The 11,324-nt window shown below is 18.2% G+C and overlaps 2 protein-coding genes across 7 annotated transcripts; one reads left to right on the top strand and one right to left on the bottom strand.

Moving 5' to 3' along the window:
* Positions 1-659: 659 nt before the first annotated feature.
* On the bottom strand, positions 660-7,520 carry LOC100869617 (glutathione synthetase). 4 transcript variants are annotated; one of them, XM_086913589.1, is made up of 9 exons: positions 7,395-7,520; positions 6,318-6,483; positions 6,083-6,197; positions 3,699-4,568; positions 3,174-3,580; positions 2,710-3,102; positions 1,515-1,734; positions 1,062-1,419; positions 660-867 (listed from the first exon to the last, which is right to left on the bottom strand). In XM_086913589.1, exons 4-9 carry the CDS (start codon positions 4,322-4,324, stop codon positions 706-708), a joined length of 2,166 nt encoding a protein of 721 aa, XP_086769715.1. In that variant the 5' UTR covers positions 4,325-4,568; positions 6,083-6,197; positions 6,318-6,483; positions 7,395-7,520; the 3' UTR covers positions 660-705. The 4 variants fall into 4 exon arrangements, with proteins under 4 accessions (XP_086769715.1, XP_086769716.1, XP_012349941.3 ...); XM_086913590.1 differs by lacking the exon at positions 7,395-7,520 and having other exon boundaries at positions 3,004-3,102; positions 6,318-6,513; XM_012494487.3 differs by lacking the exon at positions 7,395-7,520 and having other exon boundaries at positions 6,318-6,513.
* POLDIP2 (DNA polymerase delta interacting protein 2) lies at positions 7,396-10,866 on the top strand. 3 transcript variants are annotated; one of them, XR_015293792.1, is made up of 8 exons: positions 7,489-7,650; positions 8,017-8,172; positions 8,241-8,340; positions 8,685-9,026; positions 9,310-9,405; positions 9,485-9,563; positions 10,017-10,222; positions 10,574-10,866. XR_015293792.1 is itself a non-coding variant. In XM_086913595.1 (6 exons), the coding sequence occupies exons 1-6, from the start codon at positions 7,559-7,561 to the stop codon at positions 10,680-10,682; spliced, it is 1,005 nt and encodes a 334-aa protein (XP_086769721.1). In that variant the 5' UTR covers positions 7,396-7,558; the 3' UTR covers positions 10,683-10,866. The 3 variants fall into 3 exon arrangements, 1 of the variants encoding a protein (XP_086769721.1); XR_015293793.1 differs by having other exon boundaries at positions 9,310-9,390; XM_086913595.1 differs by lacking the exons at positions 9,310-9,405; positions 9,485-9,563 and having other exon boundaries at positions 7,396-7,650.
* The last annotated feature ends 458 nt before the right edge of the window (positions 10,867-11,324 follow it).

Consider the following 11,324-nt stretch of genomic DNA (forward strand, 5'->3'; position numbering starts at 1 on the left):
AATAAATTTATATTGTATAAAAAAGTAGAAATTTTATTCAATTACTTTATATATAGCGCACATATATATATATATATATATATATATATATATATATATATATATATATATAGATAATATATACCATATTATATATACCATAATATTACAGAGTGTTATTTTAAAACATTATAAAAATTATTATATATTATTGTTATATTACTAGATTATATTATATATTCATAGCTTAATTTTGATTAATAATAAATAATATAATAAATATATTTTTATAATTTTCATTAATATAAATAATTGTGAATATAATTGAAAATAACATACTATGTAATAAGTGTCCTTGTTCTATATTACAATTATTGATACATTGTATTTGAAGCTATTGATATTATCTAAATCTTACGTAAATATCGAAGATAATATTTATATTTAATCAAATATATTTCATTGTAATAGTAAGAAGACAATGCAAACAAATAAAAAAAATATTATAAAATGAGTATATTAATACTAATAAATTTATAAAATTTAAAAAAAATTTTTCTTCCAATGATATAAGTTTTATTTTTATATATCTATTTTTATCAATATATATCTATTTTTTATATATATATAAATATATATCTATAATTTTATATATATCTATTTTACAATTAAATACACAATGACTGCTACTAATTATTATTATCAATTATTTTATACATAATTACATTATGAAAGATACTTATCAATATAATGTAATATTTCAAAAACAACTTCAACCATAATAAGAATAATAATCATCCATTCTAAACGAATGTGATGGCGATCGCTTAAATGTGAAGATAAAATTGCTACAAGCTCCACACAATGATTTAATTTTTCATTTATTACCTATAAAATAAAATTAACTTATTTTTACATTATACAAATATTTATTTTGAAATATCATGAAAAATTTTCATTCTATATTTTACATTTATTTTGATATAAAGAATCATTTATTTTTTGTTGTATTAGAATTTTTTATATTTTATTTATAAATTTATATTATTAAATAATTAATTTAATAATTTTTTTGTACTTACTCTTGTACGTTTTGCAATGTTAAAATACGAACAAGTTTCCTGATAAAGTTGTTCTAAATCTTCTCTTTCCCAATAGAAATCTGGAGTATCTAATAAATCTGAGCTTAAATTAATAGAATGTCGCAATGCAAATAATTCCCCTTGCTTTTTTAATACTTCATGTTGAGTCATTTCTAATTTTTTACCAGCTTTTAAATCTTCAGTAACAAATTCTATGGAATCTATATAATTATCTAAAGATGCTTCCCATATGCCCAATTTCACTGATTGTGCAATTGCATTAGAAAATGTATACTTATCTAATTTTGTTGCATCTAAAGCTAAAATAATGTTACCATTTTTTATATGATTTCTTTTTCTGCAAAATATTTAGTAAATGAATATACTGTTTTTGCATATATAAAAATAAAATTATAAAATTATTGTAAAAATAATGAAATTTGAAATTATTACCCATGTTCTGCATAATTGTAACACATCACTTCACTCTCAGATTGTACATCGTATTCCATGTAACGATTTTGTTCATATTTTTTTAAGAATTCTAATAAATTTTCACATTCAAGTTCAGAAATATTCCACATTACTATGGTACCTTCTCGAAAAAAGAAAATTTCTCTTGGCTCATGGTTTACTTCATACTTTGCCACGGCATGTATAACATCCGGTAAAGCTGTAAAAATAATCTAAATAAAGTGAAATTTAATGATATATATTATTCTTATACATTTAATGATTTTTTTAGATTGATTTTTTAGATTGGGAAATATAGGATTTAAAAAAAATAAAATAAACTATATTTATATATATTTGTTTAAAAATATGTAAATATTTAACAATATATATATTTTAAAAATTATATAAAATTTATAATATTTAAGATATCAATATCATTGAAAATACAAAAATTTATTAAAATATATTTTTTTATATAATTATATAAATTATATAATTGTACAAAGTATACATTTTTTTAAATATATAGTAAATATTTTTTTTATATTTATAGTTTTTTAATTTTAATATAATTACATTAATAATATTTTATTATCTATATGCCATAAATTTGTTGAAACATGTTGTTTATATAAAAATTTTTATTAAATAAAATATAATAATAATGTTATAAAATTAAAAGGATATAATAAAGTATATTTAAAATTCATTTTAAATCATTGTAATCAATTTATAATCATTTATAATCAATATTTAAAAAAAATTAAATATTTAATCAAATAAAATATATAAATATAAACATAAAAAAAATATAATATATATAAATACACACATATATATTACCCAGAAGAAAAATATTAATAACATATTATGTATTATGTATGAAATATAAATGTAAAATTAAAACATAAAAAAATATTAATTTTATATTTAATTGAAAGAAAGGATATATAAAAAATACTTAAATGTTTTATATATAAATAATTATTTATGATATAGATGGATATTAGAATGGATATTAGAAATATTATGTATAAATATTATGCTATATAAACTAATTAAATTTAATTTTAGTCAATTGTTCAATATAATCATTATGATAAAATAAAATTTTATTTAATGTATTATTCTATATATCATTAATAGTTAAGATTTAATTTTTAATCTACTAAAAATGGACTGTCACATGCACCTAATCCTGTTGCAACACCACCTTCATTAGCAGTAGCTAACTTTGTTCGTAACATATGACCACTTTGTTTGTTAACATATACATTATTTTCATCTGCTATTATAACACCAAAGATTCCTAATTCAGAAACTAATTCTTGCAGTTCAGTATCTATATTAATTTCAGGTCTAACCATGTAACTTTTATGAATTGGAGGACGAATTTTATCCATAAGAATCCAAGCTACTCTATCTTGCTTATTTTTTACAGATTCTAAGAAATGTTTTATATCTAATCCATATTTATTATTACAACCTCCTTCCCGTTGAGGTTTTAATACGAAACGATGTGGATCTGAGATTCCCATTTCTATAGCAGCATCTCCATGTTCATCAAAGTCTAATCCATAAAGTTCTATACAAAATAATATAATATTTCAATTCATGTTTCAGTATCATATACTACTAGTAAAATAATTCACTTACCAGTGAATATTTCTGTAATCTCTGCACATGTTTTTTCATTTTTTAAAAATCTACTAATTACACCTGGCTTTGCAAGAGTCTGTTGAACTTTTTTAGTTCCTGCTAAATGATACTGAATAGTAGGACACTTAATTGCTAAAGATCTTTCTATTAATAATCTTACTTCCCATTCTTTTTGTGTGTGATATTGTCCAGGTTCATAACCACACCTGTAATATACTACAGCTACAATATAATTATCTACTATCAATTCTTTTTTGTAGCCCAATTTAGCAGTAGCTGTTAATTGTGTTAAATTTCTACGAATGATTCTGACATTTGGATTTTGCTTTCTAATTTCAAATTCATGAAAACGTTGATCGCAAATATTATATGTAATATCTTCAATGACAAACAAAATTACTGCTCTGCAAGAGATAAAATTAAGTATTAAAATATGTTAATTAATTTTTTTTAAATTTAACTATATATCAAATTCAATTTTGTATTATTAAAAATAATTTGTATTATTAATAAGAAACATACTGTTGATTTCCATACATCATCCATGCTTTAATTATACTTGAACATATTATTTGTAATGCATTATTTTCTGGAAGATTTTTTATTTCTTTATGATAACCAAGCTCTTTTAAAACAAATTTATGTAATTCAGTTGAAGCAGGCCCTAACCAACCAAAGCCAGATGCAATTGTATTTATTTCAACTTGTTTCCAACAACAATATATATTCTTATTTTTATCTTTTTCTGGACAAGTTGTATCCAACATTAAGTCTGAACGTAATATACCAAGAGATATTTTTTGTACTGATCCTCCTTCATTGTTTATAATTTTACAGATTTCAAATAATTCTTTAGTAAAATTATCAACTTTAATTGTTTCTTCTAAAGTTTCTTTTAAAAAATTATAATCTTGGGCAACTCTATGTATAAGCATATTTAATATTACTTGAATCTGACAAGCATTTATAAATTCCTTTCTAGGAAATGGAGATGGCATTAGAATAAATGGTGCAAATTGTAGGACATTTCTATTAAAATTTTGTTTAGGTCTCATGCACATTCCATGCATGAGTGCCCAATCTTTTGTTTTTTCTATTAATTCTTCAATTTCTTTTTTAGACGAAGGTAAACATAATGTTGAATCCATAGTTATTTCTTTCTTAATTTAAATGCTTAAAAAAACTATTCAAATTATAGATTTTAAATTTATATGAATTTAAATTATTATACATACATACTTATTTACTTTCTTGTAATAGGTTTACAACTCATATATGTATATATGTATGTGACTTATTTGTGACCTTTATAGTATAGTAGATATATATCATAAATAATTCATCTGTATATAATACTTGGGCCTGATGTTGAAAACTTGTAAATAAATAAAACTGTAAATATTCAAACATTTTAATTTACTTTACATAGATATTATATATATTATATATTATATATTATTATTTATATATTTTAAATGTATTCTAATATAATATTTTTATGCAATTTTATATTTATAAATCTTAAGGTATATTATAGAAATACTGATAAAAAATTACAAAATAACTTTAATATAATGAAATTTTAAGCAACAAAGAATTAAATTACAATTTAAATCTAATCTAATATTATCATAATATTTTCTTCTATCTTTTTTCAAGATTATTAAAATTTAACGAATTAATATTATATTATTTTTTTGTTATTTATATTTATTTTTATTATATATATTTATTGTTTTTGTTATAACAATGCAATAAGAAAAAACCTCAAAAATTTATAAAGTGATTTTTGATAAATAATACAAAATTTTATTTTTTTTCTTTAAACACTTTTTTTTATTATTTGCTATATACATATCATAATAAAATATTTCAGATAAATATAATAATATATAATAAATCTTATTTTAATGAAAATAGTTTTTTCACAAATTAAATTATCTTTTAATAATATCTATCTATCATCCATCTTATTAAATAAATTATTATTTCATGTTATATTTAGTTTTTATATTACATTAAACTTATTTTTATTGCTATCATAATATTTTAATCATTAAGCATTTTAAATCTTATTTATTTTATTTAATACAGTAATAGTATAATTATATTTATATAAATATAAATAATAAGTTTAATAATTATATTATTATTCAAATAATATAATTTATTTATGTCAGTAGGAAATTTATTTATTAATCATTTTTAAAAAATGAATATATTATAAAAAATATTTTTAAAATTAAATTTTTTTAAATTATATTATATTATATTGTATTATATGTATATGTACATGTATGTATACACATATATATATAGTATATAATATATTAATTTACATGCATATTAAAAGCATGATAAATAATTTTAAGAAAATATAAAAGAACTAAAAAATTATAATTAAATTTAATTTTAAAATTTAATTATTATTAAATTATTAAATTTAATTATAAAATTTTATATTATTATTAATTTATATTATTTTATATTATTAATATATATAATAATATAATTTATATTATTAATTTTATATTATTTTATTTTTTAAAACAGTATTATATTTATAAAATGTTTTAAGAAGAAACTTAAAAATTATTAATTTATTATTATATATATTAATATATATTTTATTTATCATATACATTAAATTATAATTAAGTAAAAATTTTTTTTATAATTTTATCTCTCACATTTCTCTTATTAGATCCATCTTATATTTTAAAGAATGATTTAACTATTAAAATAAAATAATTATAAAATAATTCATAAAATAATGAAAATGTTTTATTATATCATTTTACAAGGATATTATACTTTAAAATATATAATTAAAATATAAGAATAATTTATATATATTCTTATTTATAAATTTTTATCAAAAATAAATTAAATTTTAATATACTCACAACTTGTTGATGTATTTATACTACTTGGCATATATAAATTTTGTTCAATGAGACCTTTCACCAAAGATTCTAAATTATATTCTTCTGAAGTAGCCAATGCTTTCATACGATATGACTATAAAAAAAATTCTTATTAAATTTTCAGATAATTAATTTATTAAGTTTATTATCAGATATTGAAATATTTTTGAAAACATATTATAGCAAACAATTATTAAAAAATATTTTTACTTACAGTATTAATTTCTTCATAGGTAGAAAGAGATTTTCTTTTTTTGGGTCTTTTCTTCAATTGAACAGAAGAATAATTATTTTGATTCTCAAATAATTTCAAATTAGACTTAATTTCTTTAAATCGAACTTTGGTAGTATGTAACAAATTTTTATGATATAACTGTAAACTGAATTTTGTCATAAATACATGTGTTGTTAATGCATCATTACATGATGTGAAAATAGTATTAATTTTTCTATAAGTATCAAAATTAATATTACTTCTACATATCGAAGTAATATATCTATATATCATGCAATTCATTCTAAAAAATATTTTTACAATTTTTTTTTAATTTACTTAACAAACATGAAATAATAAATATTTCATTAAATTTTTTTTTATATTTCAATAAAAATTGAATATCTATGCTTTACTTTTAATAATAAACTTAATAATATTTATGTTAGAAATAAACGAATTTGTGAGTTTATAAATTGCAACGTGACATACTTACATACTATAGTATAGTATAAAAAATATATAATACTAAAAAAAATATTAAATAAGAATAAGAATGAATATTAGAAATTAAAATAGTTATAACATAAATAATTTTTACAAATATATTCAACATAGTTTTAAGAATTTTAAAGTATTATTTATAATAATTAAAACTTTTTATCATTTTAGGAAATTGTATTATGTATATATATTTTTATTTTTAATAGATTTTATTTTTATAAGATAATAACATGTTAAAATTTTATTTTAACATAAAATATTTTGATTAAAATTTATTTACAATATTATAAAAATATTATAATATTATAAAAATATTTATTACATGTTTCTATGTAATTAATAGAAAAATTATTACTTATTTTATTAATATATTTTATATTTGCTATTTAAATTATTTTTAATTTATTATTATTATATTAGATTTTTCTATAGTAAAAATAACTTAAATAAATATTATATAATTAAGTTCAAGAAATTATATTTATATTTATTTATATTTTTTATTTATATTTACTTATATTTATACGATATTATATTATTTTGGATATGTATTATGCTTTCATGAGAAGTTACCTTTTTTCTAAATGCGTATCTAAACAGAACACATGATCTTCGTTGTTGTAACGTAGTAAAAAAACTACCAAAATGTCAAGAAGACATTATCATGTATTTTCGATCGAGTATCGCACAATCTAAACTAAAAATTATATTTTATTAAACATATTTTTCAAGAAAGTATGGCACTTACACGAAATCTTACTTGTAAATTAAAATGTTATTTATTAAAAGTACCGAAAAAAATTTGTTTGTATCACGTAAGGCATATTAGGTAAACGTAATAAATTAATTCATTAATTTGATAAAGTAAAATATTAAATATATATATATATTTTTTTTTTCAAATATGTATACAATAAAATTAAATTTTATTAAATTATAATTATATATTGTTAATGTTATACAATTTTTCTTTTCAAAGATATTTTGATTAATTAAAAATTTTATATATAATTTTTTGTATAATTTTATATAATTTATTTCATATATTTATATATATAAAAATATATATATTATATAACTATATTATCCAAAAATAAAGAATATTAACTTAATATATTATTGTATATTTTAATAAAAAACTGGACTAATTAATTATATTAAAATATATATATAGTATATAATATATTTATTATAGATTGGCAGAAGTGGGAAAATTGGAAACACCAAAATTACAAGGAAAATATGAAACTGGTCAATTAATTCTACACAGAGTATTTGGTTATCGTGGTGTAATATTGTTTCCTTGGACAGCACGGGTTTATGACAGAGATATTCCAAATAAAAAAGAAGGGTAAATTTTTTATTTAATTATTAAGTTTATATTATAAGAAACTATACAAAAATTCTAATTTAATTTAGAAACACAAATGATCATTACAATAGTGTAGGAAAAGAAGTAAAAGGAAGAACTCATACATTTTATCAGGTATTAATTGACCAAAGAGATTATCCTTTTATAGTAAGTATAATTAATGAATATAACAAAGGGATATTTTAATCTAGATAATTATTTTTGAATCAACTATTGAAAAAAAATAATTCATGTAAAGAAATTTAACATATTTTTAAGTTTATAAGTATTAATAGTGTAATATTATATTAAAACTATTAAATTATAATTAATATTAATACTTTCATTTTAATATTTTAAAAATATTTCCTACACAAAAATGAAAAAATATAAAAATTAGATTTTTTAATTTTCTAGAATAGAATACCTTTTTAAGAAACACACACATATACAAAATAAGTATATAGAAAAAAAATTAATATTATAAATCATTATCATATATTTATGTATAGCGTGCTCAAACAGAAGCTGTAACCTTTTTGAGTAATCATGAAAGCAGTCATAGCTTATATACAGTACCAGGATTAGATTATGTTGCTCATGAAGATATTTTACCTTATACTACAAACGAAAAAACTGCATTGCAACATGAATTATTTGATAAATTCTTAGCATATAATCCAAATCAAGAACCATGTTTTGTGGCACAAGAAACACTCAGAGCATGGCAAAAAAAAAATCACCCATGGTTGGAATTATCAGATGTACATAAAGAAACTACTGAAAATATTCGTGTTACTGTTATTCCATTTTATATGGGTTATAGAGGAAATCAAGCTACTGCTGCACATTGGGTAACTATTATAACACAAAATATTAAAAAGTTTAATAATAATAATATTAAAAATTAAAATTATATAATAATTTACAAACAGAAAACTTAAGAAAATATTCTAGCAAATATATAGAATGAAAACTCACATGTTTTTGAGTTACCAATAATTTTGTATACTAATAATATAAGTATATGTTCTATGTTTGAAAATATTCTCATATTTCAACTTAAATTTACTGAATTAATTTTTATGAAATTTTATAAAAAGACAGTGTATTCTTTATGATTAAATGGTTTAAAAGATATGTTTAGGTTTAAAAGATCTGGGATGCTTATCAAATAACTTGATAAAGACTTGGAAATTTGAAAAACTTTGCAGCTCTGTAAGTAGTTATAAGGTATTCAACATATGGAAGTTCAAGAATAACATAACTTTGATAGATATTAAAAATTTGCAAGAGAATTCTTTGTTTTCAGGCTGCATACAACATATGGAAGCTCATAAGATACTTACATTACTTATATACATACAAAATTGTTGGTAACTCAAAAACTGGTGAGTTTTTGATCTATGTATTTATTAGGATTTCTTATTTATTATATACTATTATATACTTTATTACATATATTCTAAATTGATTTTTTTAACATTTTACATAATATTTTATATTTGACATATATATAATACAAGATATAAATTAAGTTTGACCAACTTTAATTATTTCATGAATAAGAAAAAAATATAAAAATATAGAAAAAAATTTATATTTTTAAAATAATACTTAAAAAATAAAAATAATCAAATATCATAATAATCTAGTCATTTCAATATTATTTTTTTTTTAAATATTCGTTATTTATTGTATTTATGTAATTTTTATTAATTTATTTCAATATTATAGAGTTTTATTTTAATGTTATTTTACATATTGAATATATCGTGAATCGCGAGTTGGTCAGGCTTAAGATAAATAATTCTACATTATATATGATTAAATAAAATATTTAGTGGCGTTATTGCATTCGTCTGGAAAATTTGGGCGATTTGAGCGTACAATTACGTGAAAGACATTGGAGGATATTTAGTCTCTCTGGTACATTGGAAACTGTTCGAGGACGAGGAGTAGTTGGTCAGGAACCTGTTTTATCAAAAATATTACCTGCTTTTCAATATAGTAGTCATGTGAGTTTACAAGCTGCAAGTGGACATATGTGGTATGTATTTTATTAGTACTTTAGATTCATAATAAAAATCTTTTTATTTTGAATATTATTTTAATATGTAATATTTTAAAAAATATTTTATTTCTTATGGAATAATAATATTCAATTCAAAACTAATTGAATTTTATTTATCTTTAATATTTCATTTAACAAAATTAATATGATATTATTTCTTTTAAATTTACATAGAATATAATATAGAACATAATGTAATAATTGTTAATTAAGTGAAAAAAAAGAATATTGGTTGTAAAAATAAAATAAAAATACAAAATAAAATTGTTGAAAATTTTTTAAATTAATTCTATTTTTAAAAAAAATTTTAATTATATATCATTTTAGGGGTACATTTAGAATGGAAAGAGAAGATGGGTATGCGTTTGATTGTAGAATTCCACCATTTTCTTTGGAATCAAAAATAGAAAAACCACCTTCAAATATGAATTCTTAATTATGCAATGTCCTATGAGAAGTAATAATTATTTTGATATATTGAAAATTAATGAACAATATAACTCAATATATATGACTCTTATATAGTAATATTTATATTGGTTGTACTATCTGATTATAAATACTATGAGTAGAATTTAAGCTATGTAGTTTTTGGTATACAGTAAATTTATAACAAACAATTTTTTCGTATTATTTAACATGTTATTTTAGATAAGATTAGTTATAGGCATACAAATAAAATATAATTGTATAGATACATTTTCTGTTCATCCTGTAATTAATTTAAGAATAAAAAAGATTTAATTTCTTTAAATATTTTTAAATTTATAAAATGTCAATGTAAGATTAATAAATCTCATATTAAGCTTATATTGACATATATATAAATATATGATATATATAGATGAATTTTTAAATAATATTATAATTAATATTAAATATTTTTAATAAATTAAATATGATTATAGAGATATATTCGAAAACAAAAGAAATTAAATTTGTTTATTAATTAGTTCATATTTAATTGAATTAATTTATATTGAAATTGTAATATTTCTTATGTAAAAAATTAAAATTTTCAAAAAATTATATGTCAATTTATAATATTTTTTTTCAATTTCAATGAAAATTTTTTTTA

This window comes from Apis florea, unplaced genomic scaffold (genome assembly GCF_048593485.1).
Source record: "Apis florea isolate Af1SG1 unplaced genomic scaffold, ASM4859348v1 contig_3496_pilon, whole genome shotgun sequence".
Taxonomy (NCBI): domain Eukaryota; kingdom Metazoa; phylum Arthropoda; class Insecta; order Hymenoptera; family Apidae; genus Apis; species Apis florea.

Bases quoted from the DNA above. Each gene is read 5' to 3' on its own strand.
- LOC100869617 (XM_086913589.1), bottom strand. From the start codon at position 4,324: ATGGATTCAACATTATGTTTACCTTCGTCTAAAAAAGAAATTGAAGAA. The intron at 3,103-3,173 runs GTAAGTGAATTA...TATTTTGTATAG, and splicing joins GATTACAGAAATATTCACTG to AACTTTATGGATTAGACTTT. The intron at 1,735-2,709 runs GTGCATGTGACA...TTATTTTTACAG, and splicing joins TGGTGTTGCAACAGGATTAG to CTTTACCGGATGTTATACAT.
- POLDIP2 (XM_086913595.1), top strand. From the start codon at position 7,559: ATGGCACTTACACGAAATCTTACTTGTAAATTAAAATGTTATTTATTA. The intron at 8,173-8,240 runs GTAAATTTTTTA...AATTTAATTTAG, and splicing joins ATTCCAAATAAAAAAGAAGG to AAACACAAATGATCATTACA. The intron at 10,223-10,573 runs GTATGTATTTTA...ATATCATTTTAG, and splicing joins GCTGCAAGTGGACATATGTG to GGGTACATTTAGAATGGAAA.